This window comes from Lolium rigidum, chromosome 5 (genome assembly GCF_022539505.1).
Source record: "Lolium rigidum isolate FL_2022 chromosome 5, APGP_CSIRO_Lrig_0.1, whole genome shotgun sequence".
In the NCBI taxonomy this organism is placed as follows: Eukaryota; Viridiplantae; Streptophyta; class Magnoliopsida; order Poales; family Poaceae; genus Lolium; species Lolium rigidum.
Genome location: NC_061512.1, coordinates 197,399,102 through 197,415,795, shown reverse-complemented (window position 1 = coordinate 197,415,795; position 16,694 = coordinate 197,399,102). Strand labels below are relative to the sequence as shown.

Sequence of the window (16,694 nt, the reverse complement as noted above, 5' to 3'; positions counted from 1 at the left end):
GCAGAGCGCGCGGAAGGGCGCTTCGCGGCGACCAGGGCGGAGATCGCCAACGCCATGGCCGAGCTCGCCGACGCCAGGGCGGAGCTCGCGGAGGCGCGGGCTGCGATGGTGGCCCCTCCGGCGGCCCCACCAGCGGACGCCGTCATCCACGACATCGCGGACGATGACGGCCCCGTGCCCCGCCGCTTCGACTGCGGTGGCGACCAGTTGATTCTGGTCGCGTCCTTCGAGACCCTAGCTGGAGACGCCCTGCGCCGTCACGCTCGGGCAGCGGAGGAGGAAGCCCACAGCTATGCGGTGTCCATGGCTCGGGGGTACATGTGCTCCGACCTGGATTCGCTCCAGCGGAGGGGCCCTTCTCCCTCGCGGGTCGAGCAGGAGAACCGGGAGCTGGCGGGCGGCATCGCCGCCAGGGACGAAGCGGTGGTGGAGGCGGCTTGAGATAGGGCCCGCTTCCTCGCCCAGCTGACGGGGTTGCAGGCGGCGGCCCAGGCGAACGAGGAGGCGACGGCGGTGGCCCAGGCGGCGGTGGAGGAGGCGGCGGCCCTGGCTTTGGCGGCCCTGGCGGTGGTGGCAAACGAGGAGGCGGCGGCTATGGCGAGGACAGTCATGTGGGACTCCTCTCTGGCCGAGGCCCTCGAACGCCGCAGGCGGGAGGGGGTGACCAATCCGGCCCCTCCGGCGGCCAGTAGTAGGCTGCGCAAATGCGAGTAACCGAGGCCGGTGTAGGCCGCGGGAGGGCGAGTAGGTACGGCCATTGTAGTTTTAGGTTAACTCGACTAACCATCTCTGTAAAGATGGTCCTTTTGGCCAATCAATAGTAATGAACAAGTTTAGCTTACGTAGTCACTGCCGACCGGCCCGGATGCACCGAACGTGGACACTTTCCGCGACCGCGCAACGTCCACAGAGACGCAAACCTGGCGCATATTTGGGCCAGGTTTGCGTCGCCGCGGACGGGCCGGTCACTTTGCGTCGCCCCGCTGGAGCAGGGCCCAGACGCATTTCCGGTCACGGCGGACGCAAACGGACGCTGAGCGACCGTTTGCGTCCGTCGGGCGAAAAATGCGTCTGGCACCACCTCCAACGGCGCGACGCATCGTGACCGGGGCGTGCGCTGCGACGCAAAGTGTCCGCTCGCGTCTCTACCGGGCCCGCCTGGCAGCGAGCCTGTATCGAGGGCATCGCTTCCGCGGTCAGCGCTTCCGCGTCTACGCCGCAGCCTTCGCCATCAATGGCGCGGCTGCATGTTCTGCGTGCGCACTGGCGGGCGGCGGCTGGAATTTTGCGCCGCCTTTAATGGCATAGTATCCCGCGCGCGGCCGGCCTTAAAAATCCACCGGCCCCGTTCCTCCATCCCCCACACCTCCACTCGCACCACCACCGTCACAGCGCCATGGGGAAGAAGAAGAACGAATTCGAGGCGTCCGGCAGCGGCACGAAGAAGGAGGAGCAGCCTGGCAGGATGCCGCTGTCCGTCAGCATCGGGAGGATGATGCACGCGCACTGGACGCTGTGCGACACCTGGAGGGACGTGCACATGCCAGGCGGCTGGCGGCTCAGCTATCGCCGGATGCCCATCCCACCGGTGACGCGCGGTCGATTTCGACTATTTCGACCGATGCAAACGGACGCGTGGGCATTTCCGAACGCTAAAGTTCGTCACGCGCCGCTGAAGATGCCATAAGCGGAGACGTTCCAAGCGTTCAATCTGACGGTGTTTAGGGGCCGTTTCGAGGGACGCTCACAAGGCAGGCCGCCCCATCACCGGGAAGCCCCAGTTCCCCACATCGAGTCATCCACCGCTCAAAGTGTATGCCCCACGTCGAGCTTTTGCAGCGCCCCTTGTTTCTCACGGGTCCCCGTGCTCCCCTGCCCGCCGAAACTACCACCAACCGCCGCCCGGCCCCCAGCTCCTCTCGCTGCTCTGCTCCCCGCCCTCCGGAGAACCGGCCGATGGAGTTCTCCCGCCGCGGCCCAGCCACCGACGGTGTCGCCGACGGCCACCGCTGCCCCGACCCTCCGCCGCACGGTACGTGCCGCTCGAAACAACACAGATGGAATCTCCCGCCGTCTCTCGTCTCTGCCTGCGATTGTATGCGAAAGATCCTAGTATCTGTACCTCTTGTTTCCAGAGGGTTCGAGATTTCGGATGCAGCTTCTTTCTTGCCTGTTTCTTCTTTGTTGAGGAAGAAAAGGTTCAGCACGGAAGGCTCACTGACAAACGATGCTACTGGGACTGTTCTACCTTTCTTTTTTCTTTTTTTTTTGCGAAAAGAGGCTTTTCTACCTAATCCGCGCCTTACAGAACTGGTAGAACTAGACTAGCTGTGGTTCGATTTGCTTGGGAGCAGAAGATTAAATGATACTGCCAACTTGTTTGTCCTCGCATCAAACACACAAAAAAAGACCTGTCCATGTTTGATTGACGGGCTTAGGCTCTAATTAGATGTTGAGCATTTGTTCGCAGAAAACAAGCACCATGATGTAGAATCCTGGTTCTTACCTGATTAATTGCACAATGCTGGTGCAGGAGACGCGATGCTGGTGATGAGGGACGCCCTGCTGTGGCAGCTCCACAAGGACCGCCTTCGTCAGGAGATCATCCTGAGCGAGCTCGCCAAGATAGAGCGCACCGTGGCACTTCGCGCCGCGTCCGGTCACCACACCACGGCGATGCCCCGGGACAGCATGCCGCAACACAGAGGACCCGTCTTCGGCTGGGAACACTACGGCGACGTGAGTGAGGAAAATGATGTGAAGCTACCACCAAACAACGACAGGCAGACTGCGGAATCCAGATTTCCAAAGCCTGTCGGGGAAGATCGTGCCAACAAATCCTGCAACACCTGCAAATGTGGTGGTAATGCGGGTCCACATAGCTCAGCATTTGATGATCTGAAACTGCAAGATCCCGTTCAGGTAAGCAGCTTGTCCATTTTGTACTGTTTCCATGTGTCATCTGTTTTGCCTCACCACAATAACATTTGTGTGTACTTTGTACAAACGAGGTTAGAAACTGCTTCCATCGGTCCATTTTTGTTACTGTCTCACGATAGGACTTTATGGCATATACTAGTATTAGTACTAGCAAGTGTACTCACCTTGTTTTCAAAATCACTTATTCTATTGAACTTACAAAGTCATGCCATACCTTTTTCTTCAAAAAAAGGTTATTAATAGAACACTGGCAAGTTTACTTGGATTGTTTCCAAATGTCTATTTGCTAATGGTATATGAACTGGAAATCAGTATAAATCCTATTGCCCTTGCACTCAGAATTTCAGATACTAATAGCCTAATCAAACTGTACATCAAACAGACTGTTCCTCCAAGTAAAACATCGCCTGCGGTGAAGTGGGAACTGACAGGAATAACCATACCAGTTAAGAAGCCGAAGCCGAAGCTACCCATGACATGGAGTTGCACCGTGTGCCAGGTGCTGGTAAACATTGAGAAGGTCGTACAGAAGCATTGTGCTGGGAGGATGCACCAGTCAAATATAGCAACATTGGAATCAAGAATTAAGGCCATCAGTGGTCAGAAGGCGAAAAAAGGAGCAAAACCTTCTACTGGTACAGATGAGATAAAAACATCTTCAATAAGATGGAGTTGCAGCACCTGCCAGGCCAACGGTTTATGCCAATCAGACTTAGAGGAACACCTCAAAGGCACAGAACACCAGCACAACATCGTAGCTTCATGCAAAGAAGGCAGTAACAACGATATGGTGAAGAACATTGCACCGGATGAAGCAAAATTGCACAAGAGCAATGTGCCACAGCATGCAGAAAAGGCACATTCGGTAGGCTGCAGCACTTGCCAAGTTATCTGCGGCCGCGAATCAGATCTGCAGATCCACCTGAAGGGTAAAAGGCACTTGAATAAGATTCGAGCCGTACTCGAAGAGAGCAAGAACGTTGCAGCCTTATGCCAAGAAGGCAGCAACAACGATGTAGCGAAGAACATTGCACCGCATGAAGCAAAATCGCACGAGAGCAATGTGTCACAACATGCAGAGAAGCCACCTTTAGTAGCTTGCGACATTTGCCAAGTTATCTGCGGCCGCGAATCAGATCTGGAGATCCACCTGAAGGGTAAAAGGCACTTAAATAAGATTCGAGTCCTACTTGAGGAAAGCAAGAACGTTGCAGCCTTATGCCAAGAAGGCAGCAACAACGATGTAGCGAAGAACATTGCACCGCATGAAGCAAAATCGCACGAGAGCAATGTGTCACAACATGCAGAGAAGCCACCTTTAGTAGCTTGCGACATTTGCCAAGTTATCTGCGGCCGCGAATCAGATCTGGAGATCCACCTGAAGGGTAAAAGGCACTTAAATAAGATTCGAGTCCTACTTGAGGAAAGCAAGAACATAACCATGGACCCTGAGGCACACAAAACAGACTTAAACCAGGACAGTGCGCCACAACATATGGAGAAAACCAATTGCGAATTAGACTTGGAGAGCCACCTCAGAGACGAGAGACTCCAACTGAATATTCAGGCTCTTGGCGAGAAAACCAAGCAAGAGAAAAGCAATCCACAAGAAATTGCCAAGGGCCGAATACCATCATCAGAATGGGATTGTGCTACTTGCCAGGCCAAATGTAACTCCAAAGCTCAATTTGAGCACCACTGCACAAATAGAAGAGATCAACGGAAGATCAATGTGATACTCGGCGAAGATGATATTGCGAAAGTGAGCAGTCTTCACATCGAAGTCCCATGCAAAGAAGGAAGTAACAACGATATGGTGAAGAACATTGTGTCACGGGAAGCAAAAGCGCATCAGAGCAATGTGCCAGAGCATGCAGAGAAGCCACCGTCAGTATGGAGTTGCAGCACTTACCAAGGCATCTGTAACTGTGAATCAGATTTGGATATCCATCTGATGAGTAAAAGAATCCAAGATATAGTAAAAGAATGCAGGAACATTGCAATGAATTCCGAGTCACAGAATACAAAGGTGAATCCAACTAGTGTGCCACAACATGTAGAGGAAACGAATTGCCAATTAAACTGGGAGGGTCACCCCGACCTCAGAGATGAGAGACTCCAACCAATGAACGATCGGGCCCTTCGCGAAACAATCAACCAAGATAAAAACAACCCAGCAGAAATTGCCAAGGACCAAATTCCATCCTCAGAATGGGATTGCGCTATGTGTGAGGTCAAATGTAATTCTAAAGCCCATTTCGAGCATCACTGCACAGGCATAAAGCATCAGCAAAAAATAAATATGACACTCGGTGAAGGCGATATTGCAAAAGTGAGCAGTCTCCACATCAAAGTCCCATGCAAAGAAGGCAGTAACAACGATATGATCAAGAACATTGTGTCACAGGAAGCAACATCGAATCAGAGCAATGTGCCAGAGCATGCAGGGAAGCCACCTTTAGTAGGTTGCAGCATTTGCCAAGTTATGTGTGGCCGTGAATTAGATCTGGTGATCCACCTGCATGGTAAAAAGCACATTAAGAAGATCCGAGCGCTACTCGAAGAAAGCAAGAACAATGCAATGAATTCTGAGCCACAGAAAGCAAACATGAACCCGGATAGTGTGCCGCAACCTGTGGAGATAACAAATTGCGAATTAGACTTGGAGAGCCACCTCACAGAGGAGAGACACCGTCTCATGAATGATTGGACCCTTCATGAAAAAATCAGCCAAGATCCACTAGAACTTGTGAAGGACCAAATACCATCTTCAGAATGGGATTGCGCTGTATGCCATGCCAAATGTAACTCTAGAGCTCAATTTGAGAATCACTGCTTAAGCAAAAAGCATCAACGGAAGACCCAGATGATACTCAGCAAAAGCGATATCGCTAAAACAGGTTGTCTGGAGGCCCTGGATGAACTGCCTTCGGATGGCTCGAATAGCAAGAATGAACTACCTTCGGACGGCTCCAACAGGGAGAATGAACAGCCTTCACCGAACATGGAGGAGCAGAAGGCATCGAACTTTTGCGGTAGAATGCTAGAACATCATTGTATCGGAGGAAGCCCCGAGCAAAGCTCAATGCAAAGAAATGGCATGTGTTAATGTATCCAGGTGTACGGTTGTTAGGGGAAATTGCAATGCATGATGATGTATGTACATTCGAATCATATGGTGGCATTGCGAGAATCTTATATAAGTCGTTTCAGGACAAACTGCCGACTGTTATTTTATTCTGTGATACAACATGTTCATCTGATAATCAGGTAACTATGCCTACTGAGATTAGAAGATGGGATGGCCCAGAGCTTTCCGGTACGAAGAGCGACCATTTGCTCCAAAAAAAAAAAAAACTGGTAGAGCCTGGTAATTAGCGGCCTCCATTTCAGCATTTGTCCGCACTGAGTGCTCAAAGTTTCCTCCCCAGCCCCACCCCTCCCAGTTATCAAAAAAAAAAAAGCCCCACCCCTCCCACATTCTGCTTTTGCAACGGTCTCTTTCTCGCGCGTCCCCGTGCTCTCCTCGCCGAAACAAACAACTCACTCCTGCCTCCAGTTCCTTCCACTCGCTGCTCTGCTCCCCTGGGAACCAGCCGATGGAGTTCTCCCGCCGCGGCCGAGCCACGGACTTCGCCGCCGACAGTCACCGCTGCCCGGAACCTCCGCCTCACGGTATGTACCGCCCGTGACACCCTTACCTCTCATCATCGCCTTCCCCGAATAAAAGATGGATCCTCGCTCTGAACTGGTTGCGGATCCCCAGCATCTTTACCTGTTGTTTAAAGAGGGCTCTATGCTCTGGAGGCAGGTTCTTCTTCCCTGAATTTCTCAATCGAAAAATAAAATCACGGTTCTGTTGAGGAAAGATTCTTCCCTGTATAGTAGTGGCAGTAGATTAGGTGTACCTTGATTTGTTTGGGGCAGAAGATTCAAGATTCTGCACAGGATGTTCATCTTTTCGTAAAAAAAAGTAACTTGTTCATGTTCGATTGGTTGGGTTGCGCGCATCTGCAGATGCAGGGGGCGGGACAAGAATCTCTTCTGTTATGTAAAAGGGGAAAAATCGATTGACGGGCTTAGGTCCATCCTACTTCATCCTAGCATAACAGGAGCAGCCTGGTTTCCGTAAGATTATTATGTAATCAAATGTAGCAGTGGATGATTGCTAGCCAAGCTATGGATGAACGCCCGCGGCTGCCCCCTGATCTGCTGTACAGTTCTTTTGCTTTGTATTTAGGCTTCTTGCTTCTCTTTTTGTTTTGCCACCGATTTGCTGCTTCTAGACTCTAATGAAAATGACACGCACCTAGTGCGAGTCCAAGAAAAAAAAAGAGGTAGCACGATTGATAAAAAAAAAGATGTAGAATACTTTCTTTAATCAATTGCCAATGCTTGTGCAGGAGACGCGATGCTGGTAATGAGCGATGCGCTGCTGTGGCAGCTCCAGAAGAACCGCCTTCGCCACGAGATCATCGTGGCCGAGCTGACCAAGATTGAGCGTGCAATGGCCCTGCGTGTGGTGCCAATGCCCCGGCATGGCATGCCGCAGTGCAGAGGACCCGTCAACTGCTGGGACCGCTACGGCGATGTGGGTGAGGACGTGAAGCTTCCGGACAATGACGCACAGCAGAGTGCAGAATCCAGATCTTGGAAACCTGTCATGAAAGATCGCGTCGACCGATGCTGGAATCCATGCAAATGCTCGAGTGAGGTGAGCAACTATTTTGCCTATACATAACATTCGTTGTAGTTACTTTCTATTTCAGAATGAGGTTTGCAACTGCTTTCAATAGTCCATTTTTGTCATTTTAAGGCAAATTGTGTATTTTTTACATGTATTGTTTTTTATATAGCATTATCACCTTGTATGGAGTAAATTATAATCAAAATTAACAGTATTCGTCCTTTGTAGAATATGTATAACTTACTATTACTAGTAGCACTAGCAAGTTACTTTGCCTTGTTTTCGCAACCACTTACTAATGGTCTGATAAAACTTTACAGAACTTATAAGGTCATCCTCAACCTTTTGCTTAAAAATAAAGCAAATCACAGAACTTAGTACTAGCAAGTAGACTCAACTATTTCGCAAGTCTAGTTGCTAATGATTCATTCAAACTGCTCAGAAATAGTATCAAATGTACTGTCCTTGTTTTCATAGTTTCACATATTAATGGCCTAATCGAACTGCATATCAAACAGACTGTACCTCCAAATAAAAAGTCGCTGGAGGTGAAGTGGGAACTAACAGGAACAACCATACTAGTTAAGAAGCCGAAACCACTCATGAAATGGAGTTGCGCCGTGTGCCAGGTGCAAGTAAACAGTGAGAAGAACCTACAGATGCATTGGGTAGGGAAGAAGCACAAGTCAATAATAGCAATATTGGAATCAAGAATTAAGGCCATCAGTGGTCAGAAGACGAGAGCAGAAGCTGAACCTTCTCCTGGCACTGATCAGATAAACACATTGTCCGTAAAATGGAGTTGCAGCACCTGCCAGGACAATGGTACATGCCATTCGGACTTGGAGGAGCACCTCAAAAGCACAAAGCACCAGCAGAACATCATAGCCTCAAGCAATGTGGGCAGCAACAATCATACGGCGAAGAACATAGCACCGCATGAGAGCAATGTGTCACAGCATGCAGAGAAGCCACCTTCAGTAGGGAGTTGCAACATTTGCCAAACTATCACTTGCTGTGAGTCAGATTTGGAGATCCGGGCCCTCGCCGAACAATGCAAGAACATGGCAGTGAATTCTGAGTCACTGAAAGGAAATTTGGATCCAAAAGGCATGCCACAGCACTTACAGAAAATGAATGGTGAATTAGGCTTGGAGAGCCACCTCAGAGACGGGGGACATCAAGTGGATGTTCAGGCCCTACACAAAAACATCGACCAACAGAAAAACAGTATTCACCAAATTGCCAAGGACCAAGAAATGTGTGAGGCCCAGTGTAACGCTGAACCACAGTTTGAGCATCACAGTGAAAGCAGAAACCATAAACAGAAGATCAATGCGATATTTCACGAGGGCGATCTTGCGAAAGTGAGCAGTTTCCACATCGGATCCTCATGCAAAGAAGGCAATATCATTGATGTTGCGAAGAACATTGTGTCGCAGGAAAAATCGCATGATAGCAATGTGCCGGAGCATGCAGAGAAACCACCTTCAGTACAGAGTTGCAGCATTTGCCAAGGTATCTGTAACTTCAAATCAGATTTGGAGATCGGCCTGATGTGTAGAAGGCACATCCGAGCTAAAGTAAAAATTGCAAAGGACCAAGAACCACCCCCGGAAGTGGAATGTGCTGTTTGTGAGGCCAAATGTAACTCTGAACCTCGATTTGATCATCAGGGCAAAAGCAGAAAGCATCAACAGAAGTTCAATGTGATACTTAACGAAGGCGATATTGCAAAAGTGGGCATTGAATCCACATGTAAAGAAGGCAGTAACAATGATATGTCAAAGGACATTGTGTCATTGGAAGCAAAATCAGAGGAAAGGGATGTCCTGGAGCATGTACAGAAGACACCTTCTGAACGGACTTGCAGCATTTGCCAAGGTATATGTAACTGTGAATATAATTTGAAGATCCAAGCTATGGCCAGAGACATGTACATGAAGTCACGGAAAGCAAAGTTGATTCCAAACGATGTGCCAAAACACGCTAAGAAAATGAATGGCGAATTTGACTTGGAGAGACCCCAGCTGAATGTTCAGGCACTAAGCGAAAATTTTAACCAATGGAAAAACAATCTTCGACAAATTGCCAAGGACCAAGAACCACCCCCGGAAGTGGAATCTGCTGTGTGTGAGGCCAAATGTAACTCTGAACCTCAGTTTGATCATGAACGCAAAAGCAGAATGCGTCAACGGAAGTTCGATGTGATGCTTGGCAAAGGCAATATTGCGAAAGTGAGCAGTCTCCACATTGAATCCACATGCAAAGAAGGCACTAACAATGATACTTCAAAGGACATTGTGTCACTGGAAGCAAAATCTCAGCAGAGAGATGTGCCGGAGCATGCAGAGAAGACACCTTCAGCACGGACTTGCAGCATTTGCCAAGGTATTTGTAGTTGCGAATCTGACCTGCTGACCCCAGACATGGTCAAATTATACTGCAAGGTATTGAATTCTGAGTCATGGAAAGCAAAGTTGATTCCAAACAGTGTGCCACAACATGCTGAAGAAATAAATGGTAGTTTAGACTTGGAGAGCCAGCAGATGAGTGTTCAGGCCCTCGGCGAAAAAAATATCCAGAAGAGAATTAATCCACCAGAAATTGCTCAGGGCCAAATATCATCCTCGGAGTGGCATTGCACCATGTGCCAGGCCAAATGTCATTCTAAAGATCAGTTTGAACAACACTGCGCAGGCAGAAAACATCAACATAAGCTCATTCTTGCTGTGAAGGCGACATCATGCAAATAGGCTGTCTTGAGAAGTGAAGAAATTACCTTTTGGACAGCTCAAAACAAATACATTCGGATGGCTCTTACAGCAATAATGAACCACCTTCAGAGTTCGAGCTTTTTCGAGGTGTGCGTTTTGCAGTGCAACACCAGTGACGTTGCATGAGTATTGTTGTTAGGGGGGGGGGGGGGGGGGGGCATTGCAACGCATAGGGTCTTTAAATTTGAATCAAGTAACGGCATTGCAAGATTGTAATACTCCGACATTTATTATGGACCAGAGGGGGTATCATTCTTCTTCTTTTTTCAGTGATATAATATGTTCATTTGCTAATACTATAGTCCAGCACTTTGATATGCCTATTGAGATTAGCAGATGATCCAAGGCCTTCCAGTAGGAACAAATCATTTGCTTTGCATATGGCTGAACAAGCAACTGTATGGTCTGCTCATTAACATTCTACAATGAACGATATACTTGGCAGTTGGCACACTCCTGAATAACCACAGAAAGATGAGCATAAATATCATCTCTTTCCCTTGGAAAGATTAGTGCAAGAAGAAAAGCATTGTCTATAAATCCTTCATAACATACGTCAAAAGAAAAGGCACGGGCAAACACCGGTAACTCAAAATCTAGGGTTAATGTTTCATAGCATTGTAATAAGACCGATCTTGTCTGTCTGTAAGTGTGTCGAACTATCTCTGGGCTATGCCTATCCTTTTCAATTATTCATTTACAAGGCCCTGCAGAATATTTGAGAAACTAAGCGGGGCGCAGTCCAATCATCATCAGAAAAAAGGATGCCATTCCATAGCCAGGCCTACGGCGGGACTAGATCTTTAAAGCTACTCTGTCTTGCCATGCGGTTGCCCTCTTATCATCAGTGGCTGGAGAGTTCCCTGTACCCCTATGAAGTGACATGTTGACATTAGAGTTCATCATATCTTCATCTACCCCCGCCAGATCATGCCTCCCAGGTTCTGAATGGTCCTGGTACCCCTGCCGTCCAGCTCCCACCCCATTCTGCAGCTAAAAAGGAACCCAAATTATCAGAAAACGCAATTCCACAAGTAAAGAAGCACCACATCGTCAGAAAAAATTCAGATGAGACTACAGTCTTGGCACTTCAATACATACCATTGCAGAATCCTGATTCAAGTCCATATTTGTGCCCTTGCTGGTAGACGGCCCTTCATTCATTCCCAGGGTAGATGGAATCTGCTGCCGAGGCTTTTTGTTCTTCAGACTGTACTGCGTTTGCTGCGGATCGTCGTTCACAAACGAGCTGAACTTCTTCCGCAAGAACCTGGCAGTAAAAACACAGTTCCCGTGTATTTTAGCTGAAGGGAATAACAGGGCGAATGAATGTTAAGCACCAGATTGGTGACAGGAACTGATCAGGGAAGGAAGTGTCTGTCGTACTTGACTTCAGCCAGCAGTCCAAGCTTTCGCCGGTGCATCCTCTCCAGCCTCCGCTTCTTCGCCTCGGTTTCCTGCGTCAGTCAAGCTCTCAGTGTCAGCACCGAGTCCAATCGACTATACGTACATGGCATTGGTGTGTAGTAAGTAGAATAGTTACTGACGCCCCAGTGTAACCAAGAACATGAGCAGTGCTACAGTGAATGGCTCCACCCCGAATTTACCAGTCCTCCAACTAAAGTATCGGCTCCGAGTCCAATCGAGTATATGCAGTAATACATTGGCAATTAGAACTAATCGCTGACACCCCATTGAAAATTTGTAGCCAACATGAGCAGTACAACAGTAAAAGCCTCGATCGCGGATTTACCGATCCTCCAACTGAAGTGCTTCCAGAACATCAATCAGTCAGACAGACAAAACGCGGGGCGCTACCACCAAAGATGAAACGGCGGGCGGCGTGACACGGCAGAGTTGCGGCGGCCAGAAGGCCATGTGGTATGCGATAATAAGTTGATAGTACGATACGAAGAGATCGCCGAGTTTACCGTCACCGGCCAACAACGGCAGAGGAGGGGAGAAGAGGTGGGAGCAGGTTCGTGCGCTGACCTGGAGCAAATCGTGGTAGTCGTGCCAGAGCGCCTCGAACCGGTCCCTTCCCCTGCCGCTCTCCGGGGGAGGCGGCGGCGCCGCCGCCGGGGCCCGCTTCGTCTTGCCCTTGTTCCTGGGCAGGCGCGCGTCCCCGCCGCCGTCCATGGCGCAGGAGAGGCCGAGGACCCAGCGAGGGTGGCCGGCGGGAGGCGGGGAATCCAGGAGGGCGGCGGAGGGTGGGGAGGGGGGAAGGTAGATCTAGACGGAGAGGAGAACCGGTAGCGAGAGGGAGAGCGCGTGGCGTTGGGAGGGCTCAGGCCACGGGAACGGGAACGGGGGTTGAGGAGGGGGCGCCTCCATCGTCATCTATCCGGTGCGGTGTGCGATCGCCTCTCGCGCGTGCGGTGGGGCGCGGGCGCGTGAACGTGACCGAGAGAGACAACAATCCGAGATTCCGAGGCGAGGAGGAGCTTGCTGGGTTTGGGGCCAGCGAGCGGTAGGGCGTTGGAGTTTCCATCCACCGCTTGATTTGGTTTTCCTCCGCAGCGAGGCGAGGCGAGGCGTTGCCTCCCTTCTCCCTCCATGGAGCGTTTCCTTTCGCTGCCTTTGCGCATCCTTCTGCCCGTGGGCCCGGGGAGGGATGTCTCTGTCTGGCGTCCTCGCCGGTCGGTGTCCATGGTTTTTCCTACTTCAGCCAGAGCTTAACCGTTTTTTTCCTTGCAAACTGTCTAGACAACAAAATCTGACAAATTAAACTGAAACGGATACCTCCTTCCAAAATATAAGCCTAGTTAGGGCATGTACAATGGTTGATAAGACCGTCTTATCTTAACTGTGTCATGTAATCTAGATATGATATTAAAACATGATGTACAATGGGTTATTTTTTAGTCTTATCTTTACTAACTAGACATCCTAAATATGTGGTGAGACAAATTGTGCTATGAGATCATCTCTTAGCTAAGAGAAGGCAAAGTCTTTTTTTTTGACTTTCTCTTTCCTCCACGTCAGCATTTATCCTACGTGGCATTGCAAAGATATCACCATTGTACATGCCCTTAGATTGCTAAGTTAGCTTTTTTTAGAAAAATCTAAACCCCCGACCTAACCCCCGTGCGGCGGCGCCGCACCAGGGCTCCCCTCCCGGCACTCAGGGGACCTTCCATCACCTTCTCCCCTGCTGGCTGCGAGGCGGCGTCGCGAGGTGGCGGCGAGGGCCCCTGCTGGCTGCGACTAGGTGTGGCCGCGACACACGCCGCTTCTCCTTGGCTGCGGTGGTGATGGGCAACTGAGGCCGGAGGCTCGGCGTGACGGGTGGGAAGAGGCGGCGGGGAGGTTGGGCCGATCTGGATCCGCATGTGGCATCGATGGCATGTTGCTCTCCCCACATAACCTGGGCGCCAAGGTGGTGGCCCCGGGTATGGCGACGGCGGCCTCCTCCTTCCACCGGAGGGGGCAGCGAAACATGGTGGATCATGGGATCCCACGCCTTGCACAATAAACGAGGGTGGCAATCCTAGGGTTCCTTCCGCGCCAAAACGAAGATCAGCTTCATGCCTGCCCTCGCTGATCTGGCCTTCGAGTTCCGGAACGCTCCGTCGACGAATTCCCATGGGCATCTCATGCCTGGAGATCGTTGGACCGGATTGAATTCGATCGTGCGCGTCCGGTTTTTTTTCTGGCTGTTTGGTTTCAAAGGAGCGTTGCGAAGCTCTGTTACCATCATGGGACATGTCTTTGATGTTCCATGGTGAATTCGAAAGCGGGGAATATCAGAACAACCAGGATATGGGGTCTAGCAATGGAGACTTTTGACTTTGCGGTGTTAAGGACCTGGCTTGGTGATTCGTGACTTGGAGCAGCAACATTCTAAGTGGAGGCGACAACACAAGGGAAGTTGAAAGTCTTATTTTGCAGGTTGAAAATTCAAGGTCTGACCTTAATTGGTTGTGGTTGGCAATACCCTTGTTAGGCATTATTTTTGTGAGCATGGCATTTCTTCAGGGTGAAAACATATGATCTTTGATCTGGCGCCGATAACCCTTGTGCAATGTTTTCTTCTTAGAGGCGTCGTTCTTGGAGAAGCTTAATTTCTAATGTTTTCTTGGTGGTGTTAGGTCTGCTGCTACAAGGAATTGGTCGTTGTAGCGGGATTTTCTTTTTTTTTTTTCTTCTTAATTCTTCTTTTTTGGGCTATGCGCAATTGTGCATCCGTAACGTTGCTATGGTAGTTGTTCAGAGGGTGGATGTAATTGGTATCTTCGTGACATTAACATATGCTTCTTATCGAAAAAAATCTAAATTAGCTTTCTAAAAAAAATAGCTTTGAAAAAAAGGATTATATTATGGATCAAATTTTTAATCACTCCATCATTTGACTAGATTAGTTTCGGCCACTCGACCTAAAAATCTGAGTAAACCCTTAAAATCTATATGAAATGTTGTTGTCTCTGACTTGGGTCCAAATCTGGCACACGTGACAGCCTATTTAAATAATAATAATAATAATAATAATAATAATAATAATAATAATAATAATAATAATAGAAACTATAGAAAAACCGTATCTAGAACTTTTAGGTTTTCTTGTAAAAATAGAAAATATAAATTTCAAGAAATCAACTGAGGCAAGCATTTCATGCAAAACAAAATCATAACTATTCATATCTAGAAATTTTAGGCTTTCCCATAATATTCCTTGATTTTTTTACCTATTTTATCTCATTATTTCTAAACATATAGAGGTTTTCATTGCTACTCTTGCATTTCCATATTTTTCAAGACATAATTCTTAAGATAGTTTTTTAGGGAAAAATTAAGATGCTTTTTCCTCATATTGTATTGATCATTTATATCTTTTTTCCTAAATTTCTTAAGCGTGTTTTTGGTTGCAACGTCCGCAATCGATCACCGCGGTGTCAGCTGGTTATACGACATTCATTGTAGGGGCTAAAAAAATATGTGCAATGTTGAATAAGGTTGGGCTTGTCTTGTTTGGGGTCCAGAGAGCAAACTAATCTTGGTCAACGATTCAGGGACGACGCCAAGTTGACATTACAAACAAAAAATATACCTGCTATCATATCATCTTCATCCCCTAGCTGAGAGCATTCACGACAACAGTATCTTGCACCCATGCGGAAATTATACATACAACTATGTAAAAAAGTACGAGTTCGAAACAAATTTAAATATATCAAGTGGCAACTTTTTCCTCCAAATTTGAAAATGAAGATCTAATAATTTTCTTGTATAATTTGTTGGAAACGAGGATCTTTTCGAGCTGACTACTGATGTCTACGAGAGCTTCTATTCTTGTAGACAGTGTTGGGCCTCCAAGAGCAGAGGTTTGTAGAACAGCAGCAAGTTTCCCTTAAGTGGATCACCCAAGGTTTATCGAACTCAGGGAGGAAGAGGTCAAAGATATCCCTCTCATGCAACCCTGCAACCACAAAGCAAAAAGTCTCTTGTGTCCCCAACACACCTAATATGTGCACTAGTTCGGCGAAGAGATAGTGAAATACAGGTGGTATGAATAAGTAGTAGCAACGGCACCAGAAAAGTGCTTTGCCCGGAGACGATAAACAAGCGGTAGTAACGCAGCAGTAGTAACGCGATAAAACGAGTAAACAAGCAGCGATAGCGATATTTAGGAACAAGGCCTAGGGATTAGACTTTCACTAGTGGACACTCTCAACTTTGATCACATAACAGAATAGATAAATGCATACTCTACACTCTTTTGTTGGATGATGAACACATTGCGTAGGATTACACGAACCCTCAATGCCGGAGTTAACAAGCTCCACAATTCAATGTTCATATTTAAATAACCTTAGAGTGCAAGAAAGATCAACACGACTAAACCAAGTACTAACATAGCATGCACATCTGTCACCTTCACGCCACGTAGGAGGAATAGATCATATCAATACAATCATAGCAATAGTTAACTTCATAATCTACAAGAGATCATGATCATAGCATACGCCAAGTACTAACACGGATGCACACACTCGTCACCATTACATCGTGCGGGAGGAATAAACTACTTTAATAACACATCACTAGAGTAGCACATAGATAAATTGTGATACAAACACATTGCAATCATAAAGAGATATAAATAAGCACTTCACTACGCCATTCATAACGAGTGAGTAAGTATTACGTGAAATATAGCCTAAGAGACCCACACGGTGCACACACTGTCACCTTTACACACGTGGGACAAGGAGTCTCCGGAGATCACATAAGTAAAACTCACTTGACTAGCATAGTGACATCTAGATTACAAGCATCATCATATGAATCTC

General features: G+C 48.2%; 3 protein-coding genes across 4 annotated transcripts; 2 read left to right on the top strand and 1 right to left on the bottom strand.

Moving 5' to 3' along the window:
• The first annotated feature begins 1,956 nt into the window (after positions 1 to 1,956).
• On the top strand, positions 1,957 to 6,159 carry LOC124655097. The gene is made up of 3 exons (XM_047194058.1): positions 1,957 to 2,032; positions 2,534 to 2,922; positions 3,323 to 6,159. The coding sequence occupies exons 1-3, from the start codon at positions 1,957 to 1,959 to the stop codon at positions 6,047 to 6,049; spliced, it is 3,192 nt and encodes a 1,063-aa protein (XP_047050014.1). The 3' UTR covers positions 6,050 to 6,159.
• A 380-nt stretch (positions 6,160 to 6,539) lies between these two features.
• On the top strand, positions 6,540 to 10,502 carry LOC124656916. The gene is made up of 3 exons (XM_047195565.1): positions 6,540 to 6,615; positions 7,344 to 7,654; positions 8,146 to 10,502. Exons 1-3 carry the CDS (start codon positions 6,540 to 6,542, stop codon positions 10,381 to 10,383), a joined length of 2,625 nt encoding a protein of 874 aa, XP_047051521.1. The 3' UTR covers positions 10,384 to 10,502.
• Positions 10,503 to 10,933: 431 nt separating this feature from the next.
• LOC124654401 lies at positions 10,934 to 12,543 on the bottom strand. 2 transcript variants are annotated; one of them, XM_047193407.1, is made up of 4 exons: positions 12,397 to 12,543; positions 11,791 to 11,861; positions 11,506 to 11,674; positions 10,934 to 11,397 (listed from the first exon to the last, which is right to left on the bottom strand). In XM_047193407.1, the coding sequence occupies exons 1-4, from the start codon at positions 12,541 to 12,543 to the stop codon at positions 11,200 to 11,202; spliced, it is 585 nt and encodes a 194-aa protein (XP_047049363.1). In that variant the 3' UTR covers positions 10,934 to 11,199. The 2 variants fall into 2 exon arrangements, with proteins under 2 accessions (XP_047049363.1, XP_047049364.1); XM_047193408.1 differs by having other exon boundaries at positions 10,934 to 11,391.
• Between the last annotated feature and the right edge of the window lie 4,151 nt (positions 12,544 to 16,694).